The following is a 17,396-nucleotide window of genomic DNA, read 5'->3' as shown; positions in this document are numbered from 1 at the left end:
CCACTTGAGGACCATTTCCTACGCCATTCAGCGGATGAAAATCAGCTGAGGTCCTCCAAGATTTTAAGAACTTCACTTGAGAAGTTTAGAAAAGAGGAAATGGATGGTAGATGTCTGGCACAAGATGCTTTTCACTGAGAAAAATCAACTTTTCAAACGTACAAAACAATAAATCATAGACAAAATTCATAATAATTTGAATAATTTATGTCTAATTTATAATTGTACGTATGTATAAATTACAAAAATGTATTAATTAAAGGAATGTGAAATTTCTTGGTCAAAATAACGGAAATAAACTAAGCAATCTAAATTTTTTTTCTGGTGTATATTTTGGTAGTCGTTTAACATACGTATACATGTTATTGTAGTGAGTTGAGACGGGTAAATAAAACTAGAACATTCAAGGAAAAGTTTTTCAAATTGTCTTCTCTATCACATGCAAATTTTTATAGCATAACTTTTGGGTTCACATGTAAGAGTAAATGTAAAATCCCATATATTTATTATTATATTCACTTTTACAGAAGTTCTTTGCGTGCGTTGTGATCCAAGTTTGTTCAATAATTATCGATTGTGTTTGGTTTAAATATTTGAAATATTTAATATACACATGGCTTGATATTTAATAGGCATTCGGCTTTAATTGGATACTAAATGGAATAACTTTATTAAATTGACTTTTAATTGAAATGTTATTGTCTGCTATCCATTTCTCTATCATCACTTGCAGTTGTATGTTGCACCACAGATCTGATCGGTTTTCAAACCGCTTTCCCTCCATTTCCCTTCGCCTTTCTCCCGGCCCATTTCCCATTCTCCGCACCAGTGAACTGTTCTCCTTATCGATGGCAATTTCCCCTGCCTTGTTTTCGCTTTCCTTTTGCTTTTTCGGCATCGAACTAGAGAGAGTGAAGTGGAGGAAGAGGGTCTGGTCTGTCTGGACTGAGAGGGCCAATAAATAAAGGACGAGCTGCCTGCTTCCTTCCGGCCAAAATGGAAGGACTAGGTAAGCTACGGAGTCGGTTGCCTCGGGACCAAAAGCGGGCAATTAGAAAAAGTCGTAAAACAAACGATGGCCAAAATGGTTGCGCCTCCGCTTCCTTCCCCCCCTCCCCCCATCCCCCCGCTTTCCCTTAACCCTTGGCTGCCCATTATCCGCCGGATTTCGCCGTCTTATTCCCAAAAAGCCATTGCAATTGGGCAAATCCCCATGATCTATGGCAAAATGTTTGAAGAGATTGCTACCGGAATGTTTAATCGTTTATCGTTTCGATTTGCTTGGTCCCGCATTGAGAATTAAAAGGCAACAACATGGTTACCATATTATAGGCACTGAAAAAAATGTAATACATCCCAATTTAATCACAGATAAATCGAAATGATTTAATCCTATGTACAACAAAAGTACATACATTACTTTAAGGATGTGTTTACAAAAACAAGCACTTCATAAATGAATAGAAAGTGCAAGCTTTGTTTTTTTTATTAAAAGTTAATGGTGGGAGGATAAATGTTTTCAATTTAAGGACACGTTTTGCCTAAGTGCACCCATACCTGTGGCAGGATAAATAGCAAAGTGTGCTAAATAATTGAATAAGGACAATTGATTGATAGCCAAAAGCTTTTTATACCGGCGCATAGTTAACGAAGCGTAACAGGTAAAACTGGTGGGCAAGAGGGGGGGAAAATGGAAGGAAAATCGAAGGAAAAGGGAGGGAAAACGCAGGTAAGGAAGCAGGAGCAGAGGCCAAGAAAGTGCAGACAACCGAATTGACTCCTTTGAGTGAAGCAGAGGGACCAGGACCTCCTGCGCACATGTCCTCGAGCAATGCAATGCAAGACAAAATCAGCTTAGCACACTGGCAAGCAATGAGGAGCGGAAACGGAAGAGGGGGAAAAATCCGAGAGGAGGGGGTGGCGGAAACCAAACATCAGCCAACCAAGTAAGTCAACTCTGCGTTTTTCCCTTCGCCCCAAAACAAAAAAAAACCATGTGGGTACGAAAAACGACGGATGGGAAGACTCCCGCAGGCAGAAAAGCCACCGAATGCAGCATAGCTAAAATCAAGTTCAAGCCAGACAAAGTTTGCCTGTCAATTTTCGGTAGATTTTTCCCCAGAAAGAAGGGGGCTAAATATTTAAAGGTGATTCGCATAGGGATTGTGTGTGGGATTTGTGGGGAAAACGCTGTGGAAAACACTTCAATTAGTGGCCTAAAGGTCAACCCTCATATGTAATCACAATCAAACAGTTTGAGTTTCGAACAATGCAATTGTTTTAAAGTCGATCGGCTTTCTGTGATAACCCCTTATGGGTTTTATGTTACACAAAAATAAAAAAACATCTGAAATATTTAATACACGATTTAAACTTTCTTCAACTTAATAATAAAAGCCAAGACATATTTTAAATCATTAACACATAGTGCTCAAAGCTATTAGCATTAGTAGTACGAACATAAAATATTTTATTATTCAAGCATTTCTATGCTGAATATAAAAAAATATAACAAAATAAAAAAACATTTAAAATTAAGTCTCCAAAGATTTGTCACTTTTTTTTTTAAAGAAAAACCTTTTAAATCTGTTTCCTCTCACCAAAACGTGTGAATATTTGGTAAAGTCAGGAAAATGGTGTGAAAATGGGGGGTTGGATGGATAAACCCCAGGAAGAGACTGAAGCCAGGATAAACTGCCAGTGCCAGAATCTCGGGTTTCTTCATCGGATCTCTGTGGCTGTGGCTGTTTTTCGCCTGTCTCAGTGCGAATTTTCCATCGCTTCAGTTTCTGGTGCTCTGGCGTTGATTCTATTTCACCACCACCACCCGCTTTTCCTTTTTCCCATCTTGTCTGTTTTGTGCACGCTCGATGTCATGCGGAAATTGAATAGTTTCCGGTATTGAACAATGATTACTTATGCTCTGCTCTATGCCCCAAAAACTTTGACCCCGAACATCAGCAGAACTTTCAATTCAGAATCGATACCGCAAAGCAGCAAAGTTTCCAGTTTATCTAAAATGGTCAAATTGGAAATAGGAATATCAATATTTAAAAAACTATTTTCTACGCTTTAACGTTTATGTATTAAATATTTAATAATTTTTTTTTTTTGGGTCTTTAACTTATTTTTGCTAAAATTGATTATTAGAATATTCAAACTTCGTTTTCTCTCACCGACAATTGCAATATTTAAGGTTTTTCCACGCCATTGCCTGGTATATATGCGGAAAAAGTTTCGCCAAGGACATTTTCGTAGCCAGGATAGGTGGTGATTGGTGGGTGGATTTTTCTAGGACAGAACATGATAATTGAAAGCATTGGGGCGTTGTCATTTGAGCATTTGTCCGAGCGCAGAAAACTTTTTGCCAAGACATGGCAGATCCCTCACCTTTTATATCCTGCCCCCCGTTTTGCCCTCTATCACCTTGTCCTGTTTTCCATTTGTCCGCTTCTATCGCCAAATTGAAGCTTATTGTTGGATTGTTGGCAACTGTCAGCGGCACTTTCTCACTCTGCCACTTGCGTCAGTATTTCTGCCACGCCATCGCACTCTTACCTTCTAGAGTTCTATCTACTTTTTGCTGGACAAAACTTTTTATCCATGATATTGCACTAAGGAGCAGGACAAAACACGAAGCGGTATCTTCAAATCATCCATTTGCAACTCACCTAAAAGCAAAAGAGACGGAAAATACATGAGTACACTGGGAAAAATAACATTTCTCTAGTAAAAGAGAGATTGTGTAAACATATTATCATTAATAATACTGATAAATATATTTTAGACTTATAAATTGAATTAGTTTTTAATTTACCCAAGAATTGTAAAACTAGAAATGAAAAAGAATGAAAATGAACAAGAATGAAAATGAACAATAATGAAAATGAACAATAATGAAAATGAACAAGAATGAAAATGAACAAGAATGAAAATGAACAAGAATGAAAATGAACACATTTTTCCCCATTATAGTGCAGAGAATTAAGAATGCTAAATTGTCAGTGTATCTGCGAGCAGCAGGCGCGTGTTTTCCATATAAAGAGGCTGCTTTGCATTGCAATTGGTGGTTATAAATTATGACCGGCCTCCCAGACATGACAGATGTATTACGCCAAAAGTGGGGAAAAGTGGAGGGAAAACCGTTTATCAGCATGTAAAGAAAATGCCCCATGTGCAGACATCGCGACTGGATGTTCAACGGAAATAAGCGATAATTGTTGCGACAGTGAGAAATTATTAAAAACTGCACTTTCCGCTCATATGAAGCATGAACGGAATGATTTAAATGTAAATTATAAAATACTATACATTCATTTTGAAAAAGTAAAAATAATTGGTGGCACTAAGGCAACATTCTCTATTTATTTACTTTAAGACCTTTATTGCTCTCTTGTACCATAAATTATGATGTATCCCAAATAAATACAGGAGTCTGTGCATTTGTGGCAACTAGAGTTCACTTAACAGAACTAGCTCAACTTTGCGATAATTACAAACACCCGAGGGACAGGCGGCACCGCAACTCCCGCAAAATTATTTTAATTTCCACAGCAGGCCAACTTGCAACTTGCCAACCACCCCACTCCCCACTCCCCTTTCCACACTCCACACTTTTTGGGGCAACCCGCACGTGATGAGCCTGCGGCAAGTTGAAAGCCAAGAAGTGCTACCCATTCCTTCGCCCGCAAAATGTGCCTTTGTTTACCTAAAAAGTTAAGCAATTTATTATTAAGAAAAACTTTTACACCCGAAAGTGGAACGGGGGATAAGGCAAAGGTTATGGCCCTCATGTTTCTGGCCAAACGAGAATTGCGTATGATAAATGGGGGATATTAAATAAAGTGCATAACAAGCCAAGGACAATCCCAATCGAAAGCAATTTATGGAAGCAGAAAAAATCGCAGTCAAATAAAAAAACACAAAATATAAAAATGAATTTCGGTTTTCTGTTACTTTTTAAGGAGTAATTTTTAAATTTCTTAAAATGGAGATCCAGATCGATTCTAACGATTCTTTGGCTAATTTTACAGTTCTTTGGATATTTGTTTATTTTTGAAGGCATAAATTAAGGCCTTAGATCTAAAGACTTTACGCGCTGATGAATTTGGCTAAGCAATTTTATAAAATGTTAGGTAAAAAAACTTTTCTTAATGCAATTTTAATTGACTTTGTAAACTTTGTTAATGATTTCAAAACTTTTTAATATCTTTGCTCTAGTTCAAGCTCTTTCTCACTAATCTATGCACAGTTGCATTTGTATTTCTATTTATATTTCAATCAAGAAAAGCAACAGTAATGGAAATCAACAAACGGAAGTGGGAAAAATTAGCGTTTGTAAATAAATAAGCGAGTCTCATATGAAATTCATCGGCTTAATTTGTCTCTCTGTCTCTTTCCCCTATTGACTTTCCCTCTCTTTCAAATTATTTAACCCAGCGAAATAGCAAAACAAAAAATAAAAAAAAAAAGTAACTAGAAGTCAGGGCGCACATTGAAAATCAAGTAATTAATTTCACACGGAATAAGTTTGCAAAGTTAATTGGCTTAGTGCTGGCTTTTGACTGACTCTAACTAGTTAGTCGCAAAAAAATAATAACAAATTGAGTTCTACGACTGTCGAATACTTAGTGCTCCACATTTTTGATCTCTTTATTGGGTTTTGCAACGTGAAAATGGTTTTTGTATTCATTACAAAGAATTATGACAAAATAAATTGGTAGAAATAATTGTCTACTTATTTTGGATTTTGTTTATAATTGTTAGTTTAAATTGACAACTTTAAGTTTAAGTTTGATTATCTGATTAAAAAATAGCATAGATATAAACTGAACTAATTTTGATTAAATGTTAATCAAATGTATTCGAGATATCTTTGCATACATCCTTTTTTATAAATGCACTTTCATTTTAAGCAATTTTATAGATATTTTTATGTTATTATATGTTTACTATTTTGTATTTTATTTTTGTTTTTTATTTTTGTATTTCATTGTTGTATTTTATTTTTGTATTATATTATCCCAATGGGTACCAAACCGTTTGGAAGAAAGGTCTCAACTAGTCGGAGTGTGGATTATTTAATAAGCATTAAACATTCACCTTTCGTCCGGCATCTTTTTCTATGAACATTTGCATGTGTGAATTTACCCTCACCCTCGTTGAAATGCATTAGAGAAAAAACGCGATTTACATGGGATTTACTAAGGGTAGGTCGTGTGGACGGGGTCGGGGATTAGGAGGTGAATTCTATAATTGTTATGCCACAAAATGAAGTTTATTTTCGCAACGTCTGCCTGGTGCATGTGCAGTTTATTTCATTTGATTTCCCAGCGCCATTAAAACTATGTTAATTATTTTAATCTGTAATCTGTTTTTGTCGTAATGCCCGAGGGCTCAAAATTGTTAGATGATATTGTCTCTGTAATTGACTGACGGCGAATTACGGCCCAGCGACCCGTATTTAATTAAATGCGCTAAGAGTTTAAAAAGCTGCGAATAATTGATTTTAAAGTTGGTTGCGGTTTTTTTTTTAATGCATTTTGTTGTCAAATTCAATTATAAATATTAAAGTTGATTTTTTCTTAGCTTTACAAATTTATGTATACATGGATAATTTTGTCGTTATTGCCGTTAATAATAGGAGTTTTTTAATGAAAAAATTCTATGTATAAGAAAATTATTGATATTGATAATTAAATGACATGACAAAGGGATATTAATATCTGGAAGTCATTGATCAATTTCGCTTAGTAATGACTAATGAATAATGTCCGCGTTTTTTAAAAACTTTTTATGTTTTCCCATTAGCATAAGTCTACAAGGCATTTCCAACCAGAGAGAAAAGCTAAAACCGGCTCAAAAATTACGGTTAGAATCGGTTCGAACTGGTGCCAACTAGTTTTGAGTCATAAACGAAAGCTATTAAACACCCAGTTATAGAAAATATAGAAAAACGTCAACAGAAGGCGGCCAAATGTTATATATGCAAATGGCGAGCAAACAAAACGTGACAAATTTAATTGGGAAACACCCACCCACCAAAAAAAAATAAAAGGCATACATACATACATAAACTCGCACACGCCAACAACACACGAGTTTTCCCAAATGAAAATTTTCCTGCGGCTAAATCGAACCGAAACCGAAAGCAACTGCATTTCAGTGGGAAAAAAAAGGGTTACAAAGCGCGAATTCGTGTTTGCCGCCCAGCGTGACAATGCAGGAAAATGATTAGCTAGATAGCTCTAATAAAAGCGAGAAAAGCGGAAAAACGTGAGCCCAACACCACAGAAATTCTCACGTAAATTGAATTTTTGCAATGGTACGGCTTTCGTTTATTCTTCTGTAATTGCGAAAATTACACGGTAAGGGCAAATGAAAACTTAACCCAAACCCATATGATTTATTGCAACGAACATTTTGCAAGCCGAAAAATAAAAGAAAAATCAGATACCAAAATAATTTATTTAAGAACTTAAACACAATTGAAAACACTGTAAGTACCATATTAACAAGGAGAATACAAATAATGCAGCATTAAAATTATCAGTTTGTACAGAATAAAATATTGACAAGATAATAAAGGTAATGCCTTTTAATAATATATGCAACTTACACATATATAAGTCCAAATTTAAATGTTTACTTAAATTCACTTTTAGTGTACACCTTAATTGATCTATATGAATGTATATATGCCAAATTATAAATTTAAAATATTAATAGGTTCAATATTAAATAGATTCGCCCATTTATTGAATTTACTTACATTAAATCTTGTGAATATATATACACGTTCAATCAAAAATAATTACATTCTTTCTTAATATGTTTTATTAAATTAATTAATTTATAAGCTATATTTTTGAACCAAATGTAGATTTAAAATAATACAAATAAATTTACTGATTAAAATGCAAACATATTCATATCAATTTACATTTCATATTCAACTGCTGGATCTTTGTGGCGAACATATTTTCGCTCAGTGTATACCTGTTTGACGTGCGCGCGTCGCTCAAATTGAATGCCCCCAGGATTGTGATCGGCAATGCCCATCGTAATATCTGGTGTGGTATTTGTAGGGTTGTTGATGGTGCTTTCTGGGTTCTTGGCTGGATTTTTGGTGGCTGCCGTAAGGGGCGCAGCTGCTGGCAATGAAATCGAGTCAACATTTCCCTCCATTAGGGCCTCGGCCGCTTGAAGAATTCGCGGTCCGGCACTTGAACTGCTTGTACTACTTGCCGGTACACTACTTGGCCCGCTGTCATTGGTCAAACCGATTTCGATGACAATTTTATTCGGTTTTTGTTGCTGCTGCTGTTGCTGCTGCAACTGCAGTTGCTGCTGCTGCAGTTGGCGCTGCAGGTTCTTCGGATGAGTGGCCGCCTGAATGTAGTTGAGATCGCTGCGGGACAGATGATGCTGCTGCAGCGTCGAATATTGCTGCTCGACGAGGGCCGCCCGCGTTTGGGCCGCCTGGTGACCTCCATTGGCTGCCGCCGAATCGCTGGCCACCTTCTCGCGCAGCTTCACAATGTTCGATATGTTGATGCTATTTGTCAGCGTGATGCCCGTGATGCAGACCAGGATGATGGTCAGCACGACGCCGCAGATGACCAGGGTGGGCATGCGGAAGCATTTCCGGCTGCACATGGTCACCTTGGGTAGGCGATTACGGCCAACTTCGGTGCTCCAACTCGCCCGGTGAGTTCAGGAAGTCTTTGGGTTTTAAATAAATGTTTTCTATTTACTGCAATATTTCCATGTTTATTTATTTATTAACTATTATTGGTTATTATTTTTATTTTTCTTATTAATAATTATGTTTTATTTTTATTCTTGATTCTTATGTTGTATTTTTATTATAAAAAAAAGGTTTTTGTATTATTATATTTTCTTTTTTTTGTATTATTATATATTTTTTTTTTTTTGTATTATTATATTTTCTTTTTGTTTGTATTGATTTATATTATTATTTTTGTTGGTTTGAATGGTTTTTGTAGGTAATTTTTTGTATGTATATTTGTTTTGTGTTTTTCTTATTTTCTTTGTTGGGGTCCAAGTCTAATGTATTGTAGTTTCATTTAGTTGTAATTATTTTTTATATTCTATATATTATTGTTATTACTTTTGTCTTGTTTTTATAAAATTACTTGTTACTTTTTATTATTGTGTAACTTCAGGCTTATTTTATTTTTATGTTAAGCAATTTCCGCGAAGATTTCAGCAAATATTTAAAAACGATTTCTTCTATCTTTGTTTGTGTCCAACTCACGAGATTTTCAACAAATATTTGTTAAGCAATTTTCAGTTTGTTGCCAACTCGCGAGAGCGCCACACAAATGTTTGTTATGTATTTTTTACTTTATTTTCATTTAGCTGTGTTTACTTTAGCGATCGTCGTGCTTTTTGTGCGCATTTCGAACTGCTCGCTTCTGCAGTTGAAATGCGAATGCAGTGCAGCAGTCGTCGGCCACTGCTTGTGCGATTCCAGTTTCGAATTTAACGTGTTCAGCCAACCTTGCGTTACGCGATGGCGGATTTGCCTTACGTATTACGTTAGCTGCTCTTTTTGGGCCCATGTGATATATGTTTGTCAAAAGTAATTGTATTATTTTGTAATAAATTATAATTTATTTAAATTTTTTGAAAAAGTTTGATCTCTTGTCATCAGTTGCTTGATCGGTCAACTTGAGTGCAAGCAGTTTTGAGTTTCCATGGGTTATTGTTAAAATTTTGGGTTGGTGTCTTCGCTTGTCATTGGAGTTGTTGTTGTTTCTGTGGTGTCTATGTATTCTTTGTTGTTGTTGTGATTTCTGATCGTGGTTTTGTTGTTGTAATTTACTTTTGACTTTGTTTTTCTTTGGCCTTTGGCTTAGGTTTTTTGTTGTGATTTGTGCTCTTGATAATGTTATTGTAATTGTTTTTTCTGATTTTAGTTTTGTGTTGTTTATGTGCCTTTGAGTTTTTAGTTTTTGGTTTGGAGTCTTGCCTTTGAATTCATTTATTGTACCGTGCAATGATATTGTTGTTGTAATTTGTGGCTGCGATTTTGCTGTTGACATTTATAGTTGACTTTATTTATAACTTTTGTTTGATTTGTTTTGTTTTCGTTGTAGATTTTGTGATTGGTGATAGTTTTTGATTTGTGTTTTTTGTGCTTTCGTTGTAGATTAGATTTGCTGATAAAAGTTGTTTTTTGTTTTTTTTTTAATAATAATCAATTTATGATTATTTATGGCCGATTTATTGTTGAAACATTAGAGTTATTGTGGGATCATTTGTTCAGTATAGGTTGTCTCGTTTAACTCTTTTATTTTGACTTAATTGTGTTTTAAGTGTTTAGTTTAAAATTTAATTTGTTACTATTTTATTATTATTATTCAGATGTTACCCTTTAATTTGGCTTTTTTCAGGCTTGTTGTTTAGTTTTGTTAATTTAAAATTTTTTCAAATTTATATATATTTTTTTTTGTAATGTGCGAAATAGGTTTTTAAATTACATTTTTATGTCAATTTCGGCTTTAAGTCAAAGTTTTTGTACATCAGTTTAATCTGCTGTGACGTAGCTTTTATTTCTTTGTTGTTACGCTTTAAGCGATATCTATGTTGTCTTTATTTGCTCGAACCTTTTAAATTGGGTTTGTGATTTATTTTATTGCAGTCGGTTTTTGTTTGCATCTTGTTTGTTTTTGCACTGGCTTGCTGTTTATTTTTCCAAAAATACGCAAATGCACACAGAAAAAAAATAAAACGTAGCTCGTTAACATTTTAATGTTCTCATGCAGTTGCGGTTGTTGTTGTTTTCGAGGTGTGGCAAAAGGCAATGAAATCATTTATTTTCGTGCAGTGATCGCTGGCAAATTGAATTTGTGAATGCTTTCTGGGTGTGTGACACACTTTAAACGTTTTCAACTTATTGATAATAAAAGCAATTAAAATGCGAAATTCTTTAGACAAATGGCTGGGTGAAATAAATTGTAATTTTGCTTTCTGGGTTAACAAATACATTTCTTAAATCTTTAAGATTTGTTTTTGAATTAATTACTGCTTTGATGGCTAAACATTTTCCAATATAAGTAATAGATGTAGTTCCCATTTCTAATTGATTTCTCTACTACATCTTTATTGATCTATCGATTATATTAACTCATAATTCGCCACCCGTAAAATGTTAATGAAATGTTCGCCACTCCTTTCACTTTTTTTTTCCTTTCACCACCATTCCTATTTCCTGAACTGTTCAACCTTGACTATATCTTGGCTCTCACTTTCTAGGCAGCCGGTTGAGTCGTGATGCCAATGTAATACCCTGATATTCCCAAAAGGCTTAAAAGACAAAGGGATATTAGACAGCTGCTTGTCCCTCCTTCTTCAGCACATGCATTCGAATACCCTTTATTGTAAGGAAGAGTGCCTAATTTTAGTTACATTTCATATCATAATTATATTATTTTAATTATATTCATCCTTCAGGGGATAATATTTACTGACAAGGAAGGAAGTTAAGGCAGTTAAAACGTGAAATTTTTATTTTTATAGGCATTACTGTTAAAAACCGGTTTCTTATTAAATCATACAAATTTACTGACTTGTAAAAATAATTTTAATAATTCTAATTTTTTATTCCAGAGTATTTCCCACTCGTTTCAAATATGTTTCTGCTGGTTTCTTCGCTTTTCTGCCTTTGTGTGGTATTTCTTTTTTTGGAGGAGGATTTAAGCATTCATTTCATGGGATCTGCACACGCGTCTTGAGTTCCGTGGGGAAAAGGGGGGGCGGTGGGTGGTTGCCGGTGGCAAGGGGACACTTTGCGGATTTAATTGAGCCGACACGCACGCACACACAATAGTCCCCACACACTCATACACTCACACACACACACACACACATAGGCCATACACATAGAAACTTGGCAGAAATTTCATTTAATTGCATATTAACGCCTGTTGCCTAGACGAATTTATTTCGTTTCTTCTCGTCTTGGTCTTGAGCCGCTTTATTTTTTCTTTTGTTTCGCAAAAACAAAAAAAAAAGAAACACCGCCCCGTGCTTTTTTTTCGCTATTTATTTCAATTAATGAAGCTGCGTCTTTTGTCGCTTAATTAATTCCAAACAAAAGGGCACTCAACACATTTTTTTCGGGGCGGCCGAAAAAGAGTGGAAAACTGTGCGCATTTTGGGGCATTAACGGATTACATTTTCAATTAACATGTTGAGGCATTTCAATTAGTTGTAATTTGTGACAAATTGCTGTGCGTGTGATTCAGAAAGGGGAAACAGCAAGTTTTCAATGGCAAAGAGAAGCATTTGGATTTGACGAAAAGCTAAAAAAAACTATTCAGATTTTTTGGAAACAAAGTGAGAACTGTTTTGGTGATTGAAAATTACCTGGATACGTACAACAAATACCTGACTTTGACCAGAAAGTGGCAACTGTTTTTGGTTTGTAAATACTAGTATTTTTATTTAAAAATTTAAAATTTCCAATAGGATACTTAAAACGCTCTTCACGACACCAATCAAAATTAAATACTAGTAAATCAAAAAGCCCCTTAGATATTACAAAATGTAAAGCGATGCAGGGTAAAAAAGGTAATTTTAGGAACATTATATTCAGGAAAATTACCCTTGCACAAAGATGTATGTCGGCCATTTATGCGTGGTAAATTGCATAATAACAAGATCCATCAAGAATGAGACCAAAAAAAAAAAAGAAAAAAAAAACTTGCATGCAGGCTGCTGCAGCTGAAGATATACGAACTGAACGATGTGCGGCAATCTTTGGCGTTTCATCTTAATTATTTTCAACAGCTTTTCATAAAATTGCGGCTCAAGGCGAACGGCAAACAGATTGCATTACAACAAGATGCACGGGAACGAAGCAGCACTTTTGAAAATCGGGGAGAGCGGAAAATCGAGGCGGGAAAACTTTATTAAATTTGCGCAAGTAAATTGCAATTTATTCCCAGTTTCACCTCTCCTTCTTCTTTCCCTGGGCAAATAGTCAATTTAAATTGGTTAAGGCAGAAAACGGTGCGTATGCGTAATGGCCGTATGACCGACGGTGCGTATACTTGATTAGGAAAGACAGGGCGTTTTTGCAAGTTGTTAAAAATCTTAGTAATAGCCTCAACCTCGTTTGGTGTCCTTTTTTGTACCAATTTTATACCTTATTTTTCTTTAAATGGCATCCTTTAAACTCTAAGTTTTATAGTCAATATTCAGTTGTATTTCGTTCTTAAGTTACTGCCATGAAATTGGACTTGGTTAGAGCTGCAGCTCGTGTTTCCTTTGCCATTTTGCACCAAAACATTTTGCTTGCCTACGAACGCATTATTTTGTCATTTGCATTTGCATTTGCTTTCTCTCTTTTTTTCCCATTTTTTTTTTTCCTATTTTGGTGCCACAGAAAAATGTTCTTTTTGGGGGAGATTCGTTTTTCTTTTTTTTTTTTGTGTTCGCTTTTCCTCTGCTGCTGTTTTGCGCTTTGTTTCTTGCATTTTTTCCCGCAGGCTGGGCAGATGTTTTCCTTTGGCTGCATTCAAATCCCAAACGCAAATCCAATCCCAAGGCTCCGGCTACGACTCGTCGGTGCTAGAGTGTCCTTGGGCCAAGTCGAAGTTGCGGAGGCTCTCGGTTCCTTTTTCGGCCTGTCAGATTCCGCACAAATCGAGTTAACTTCTCGGCACCGAAAAACGAAACACGAAAAGGGAAATACAAATTCTCATTCTGCATGCAATCCCGTGAACCGTGACCCGTGACCCATGACCCCCCACTCATTCATTCATTCTGCCCCGCCTTTGGCTAAATCAACAAACAAACTGCGACATCATCTGCATCCGCGTGTCCTTGCAACCTGTCTCTAATTAGTGTAACTATTTGCCCAGCACCAGTAGGTGCCCCCTCTTAACCCGTCTTGTCTTGCTTTACTTTGGCGATAATTATGCGCCTGAGATTGAAGGGTTTCCACTTGGATATTTTGGCATTTTTATTTACTTCTTTATGTTCTGCCCTATAATGCTTTGAATGAATCCTTGCATACCACTATAAACTGAATTAATGAATGAGAGAAAAACATTAGAGCGCTAGAAAAAAAAGTTGTTGTTTTACATTGTTGAAAAATATGCACTGATTTATAATAGGGTTTTGGAAATAAATATGTTTGCTATCTGCACCAACTATTGAAAATTAATCCTTCTGCATAACTTTTACTGTATGCAAAGCTATTTTAACGCTCTTTAATAAAACTAATTGTTTGAAAATTATTTTTGGCATGCATTTTTATCATGTGTGATGGCAGATATCTGGGATATTTCGCAAAGAACTTCATAGAATGAAACCCATTGCTTCGACCTGATTCAATAGCAAATTCATGTGACTTTCAAGCGTTTTGAATGTTGAACGTTCACTTGAAATACAATCGTGATGTTGGCAGGACAAACGAAAGGACTTCGTTGACTGGTCAACGCCTTGCGTACCTTGCGGTTTTTATTTGCCAGCCTGGGGAATGGGGGTCGTATACGTAATGTGTCCTGCTGGGCCACAAAAGTCCATCCTCCTTTTGGACGGCAGACTGCAAACTGCAAACTGAAAACTGCAGTCCCGTGTGCGTGTGCAGTGCGACTTTCGAAACCAAACAAAAGGACAAGGACGGACAGGCAATGAGCAGTAAGCAGCCCGTCTATTGCAGGCACTTTGAATTATTAAAACTGCACCACAAGGATAACAATAACCAGAGCAGAGAGGACCAGGATCCAAGCCAAACAAAACCCACTATCCAGTGTGTGCGAGTGTCCTTTGTGTCGTGTTTTGTGCATTTGACAATACAAAACGAAAGACACCCAGACCGAAAAAGCCTATGGACCATTTTCATTTTGAGCTTGGGTTTTCAATTTCTAGTGTCAAATTTGGTTAGTCAATGCTAATTGTCGTTTTATATGCTTTATATTAAAACGATCTGATTTCTCTAAATTATCCCCAGATATTAATTGTAGTATTTAAGGAATGGAACTTTAAAAGTCGTTTATCACAGTTTTTGAATTATGTAGAATTCTTCTTTTTATTTCATTCGTTATAAAATTTACAATCAAATGGTAAATCAGCTCGATTAAAAAAATTTGTTCCCAAAAAATAATGCGAAAATATTTTACCCAAAATCCGGAAAAATCAGCTGGATTTTTTGGTTTTTTAATAAAAAACCCTGGGAAATAGTGGTAGAATGTTGGAATGTCATACCTCGTTGAATTCTTTATAAAATTTCCAATCAAGTGGTTTTCTCAGAAAAAAAAATATCGTTGAAAAATTTTCCTTATGACAAGAAAATAAACAATTAACTGCAATTAAATAAAATAAAACAGTAAAAATAAAATGGCATATAGTGATTGAAAACATTTTTAAGTGTAGTTTTCGTTCCAGGACAAAAATACACACTGCGAGTGAAAAGTAAAAAGTATGGAGAACTTTTCAGAGAAATCGATGCCAGATTTAATTAGTCAGTGCCAACTGTTGACAGCCGAAGGAGGAGGAGACAGCCCAAGGATCGGCAGATGCAGAATGCGATTCCCAAGTCCTTCGAGAGGGGTGGGGTAGGATGGTGGGGGGTGGGGTTGCACAATAAAGGGAGATGGCAGCTTGCCAGGACATGTTTAGTGCCCGTTTGTACCCTCCATAAAGAGGAGCCTTTAGCAGGATTCCCGTTCCCGTTCCCGCTTCCTTCTCGACTTTCCATTCAGGTGCTGTGCTGCGTCAGGAGGTTTGACATGTATGTTGTCCTGGCGAAGAAATAATTTAGCATACTTTTATGCGCCTCTCCATGTCCCTATTTCTCTGCCACGTCTGTGTGTGAGTTTGCATTAGGTTGCATAAACGAAGGAAGACATTTCTGTGCGTTTTTTGCCACCCTTTCATTTATTTAGCTATTCGAAAATGGCTTCATCACTTAACTGAAAGATAATGTTTTAAAAACGATTTCCTTAAAACTGTTCAAGAATATTTTAAGACATCAAATATTGTTTTATTAAACAATTTTTCTTTCTTTCGAAATAACTAAGTAAAGATTCGTATTAAACAAAATAAAGCAAAAGCATTTGGAAATTGATTTTCCAGCTACATTTTTTTGTCCTTTAAAATCATTTGATTAGTTTGTTTTTATCTGCTAGAAAAATCTACTCTTTTTTTTTATAGTTAACTCTTTTAAAGTGAACAGTCAATTTCACTTTCTAAATGGTAATTTGTGTGACATGTGAGGCATTCTCTGCTATTCATTGAAATCGCAAGTTCTGCAACCTTTTCGCTTAATTGCTTTTCGGCTGACCATCCCCCCACCCTCACCCTCACCACCACCCTCAACCTTTAAAGTTCACCCAATCCAAAAAAAAAAAAAAAAAGAGGAACGAGAAATCCCAGCCACAAGGAAAGAAAAACCGCATTCGGCTTCAATTGTTGGCTGACAAAATGGATTGTCTGTGTTGGCCACATCTGACTTTGGCAGAAGTCATCTAGCAGCAGAGATAAAACTATAAAACGATAGGGAGATGGACATATACATGTCCAGAAAAAAAGTAGAGGCAATAGATCAATACCTAAAGTTTTAAACGCAAAGAACTAACATGAGTTTCACAACATTTTACTGGGATTTATCTCTTTCTCTACTTTATTTGTATGTAATCTATTTGTTCAAAGTATTATCAGTAAACAACTGTTTATATATATTATTTCGAACACATCTCTATACAAATCTGGCGACGGATAGAGTTCTCCACAGAAAAGAGGCATCAATTCCGTTGACTGGTGACCAAAAAAAAAAAAAAACGAAAAAACACGAAATAAAACTAGATTTTGCAATTAAAATGCAACATGGGCCTTGTGAAAGGGGGTTTGGCGGGGGGAATGGACAAAACTTTGGCGGCAAAAAGTCAGCAAATGATTTTTACAATTTGCCTTCGAATGCAGTTACAGGAACAACAACAAATAGGCACAAATAAAATGCATGGCAAAGCAGAAAAAGTTTGTCATGGAAAAAAGATATATAAAAGAGCACAAAAATACATAAAACCCACCGCAAAGGTCCAGGTAAAAAAAAGGATATAAAGGCACCTTCCCCTTTTTGCATGCCCAATAAATTGTATGTTGTTTTTTTGTTTGTTTTCTGGTTGTTTTTCCTGGTTTTCTGTTTGTTGCTCTGTTCGTTTTTTGCTGCCTTTTTATCCAACAGGCGGCGCCACAAGAATTATGGGTGGACACAAGAAAAGGCGTGGAAAAGCCAATGAATTATTAATATACTGGGAAAAAGAAAAAAGAAGACAAAGAAGTATAGAAAGTGGAAAAGGGGAAGAAAACCTAAAAGGTAAGGCAGTTATACAAAAACTAGAGGAAAAATATTTAACAAC

General features: G+C 35.8%; 2 protein-coding genes across 4 annotated transcripts in view; both read right to left on the bottom strand.

Moving 5' to 3' along the window:
* The window catches only part of LOC108049874 (mannosyl-oligosaccharide alpha-1,2-mannosidase IA), a 58,174-nt gene that overhangs the window by 28,004 nt on the left and 12,774 nt on the right, over positions 1-17,396 (bottom strand). The gene's annotated exons all lie outside the window — the stretch shown is intronic.
* Positions 3,633-8,816, bottom strand: LOC108049875 (mediator of RNA polymerase II transcription subunit 15a-like). Its single transcript, XM_017131257.1, has 2 exons — positions 7,999-8,816; positions 3,633-3,671 (listed from the first exon to the last, which is right to left on the bottom strand). The coding sequence occupies exons 1-2, from the start codon at positions 8,656-8,658 to the stop codon at positions 3,648-3,650; spliced, it is 684 nt and encodes a 227-aa protein (XP_016986746.1). The 5' UTR covers positions 8,659-8,816; the 3' UTR covers positions 3,633-3,647.

Source organism: Drosophila rhopaloa, unplaced genomic scaffold, assembly GCF_018152115.1.
Source record: "Drosophila rhopaloa isolate 14029-0021.01 unplaced genomic scaffold, ASM1815211v1 contig_3, whole genome shotgun sequence".
Taxonomy (NCBI): domain Eukaryota; kingdom Metazoa; phylum Arthropoda; class Insecta; order Diptera; family Drosophilidae; genus Drosophila; species Drosophila rhopaloa.
The sequence above is the reverse complement of the archived record's forward strand: the minus strand, read 5'-3'. Positions and strand labels throughout refer to the sequence as shown.

Coding starts and splice junctions, on each gene's coding strand:
- LOC108049875 (XM_017131257.1), bottom strand. CDS start 8,658: ATGTGCAGCCGGAAATGCTTCCGCATGCCCACCCTGGTCATCTGCGGC. Junction 3,672..7,998: donor GACGCGCGCACGTCAAACAG/GTATACACTGAG, acceptor TTTTGCTTTTAG/GTGAGTTGCAAATGGATGAT.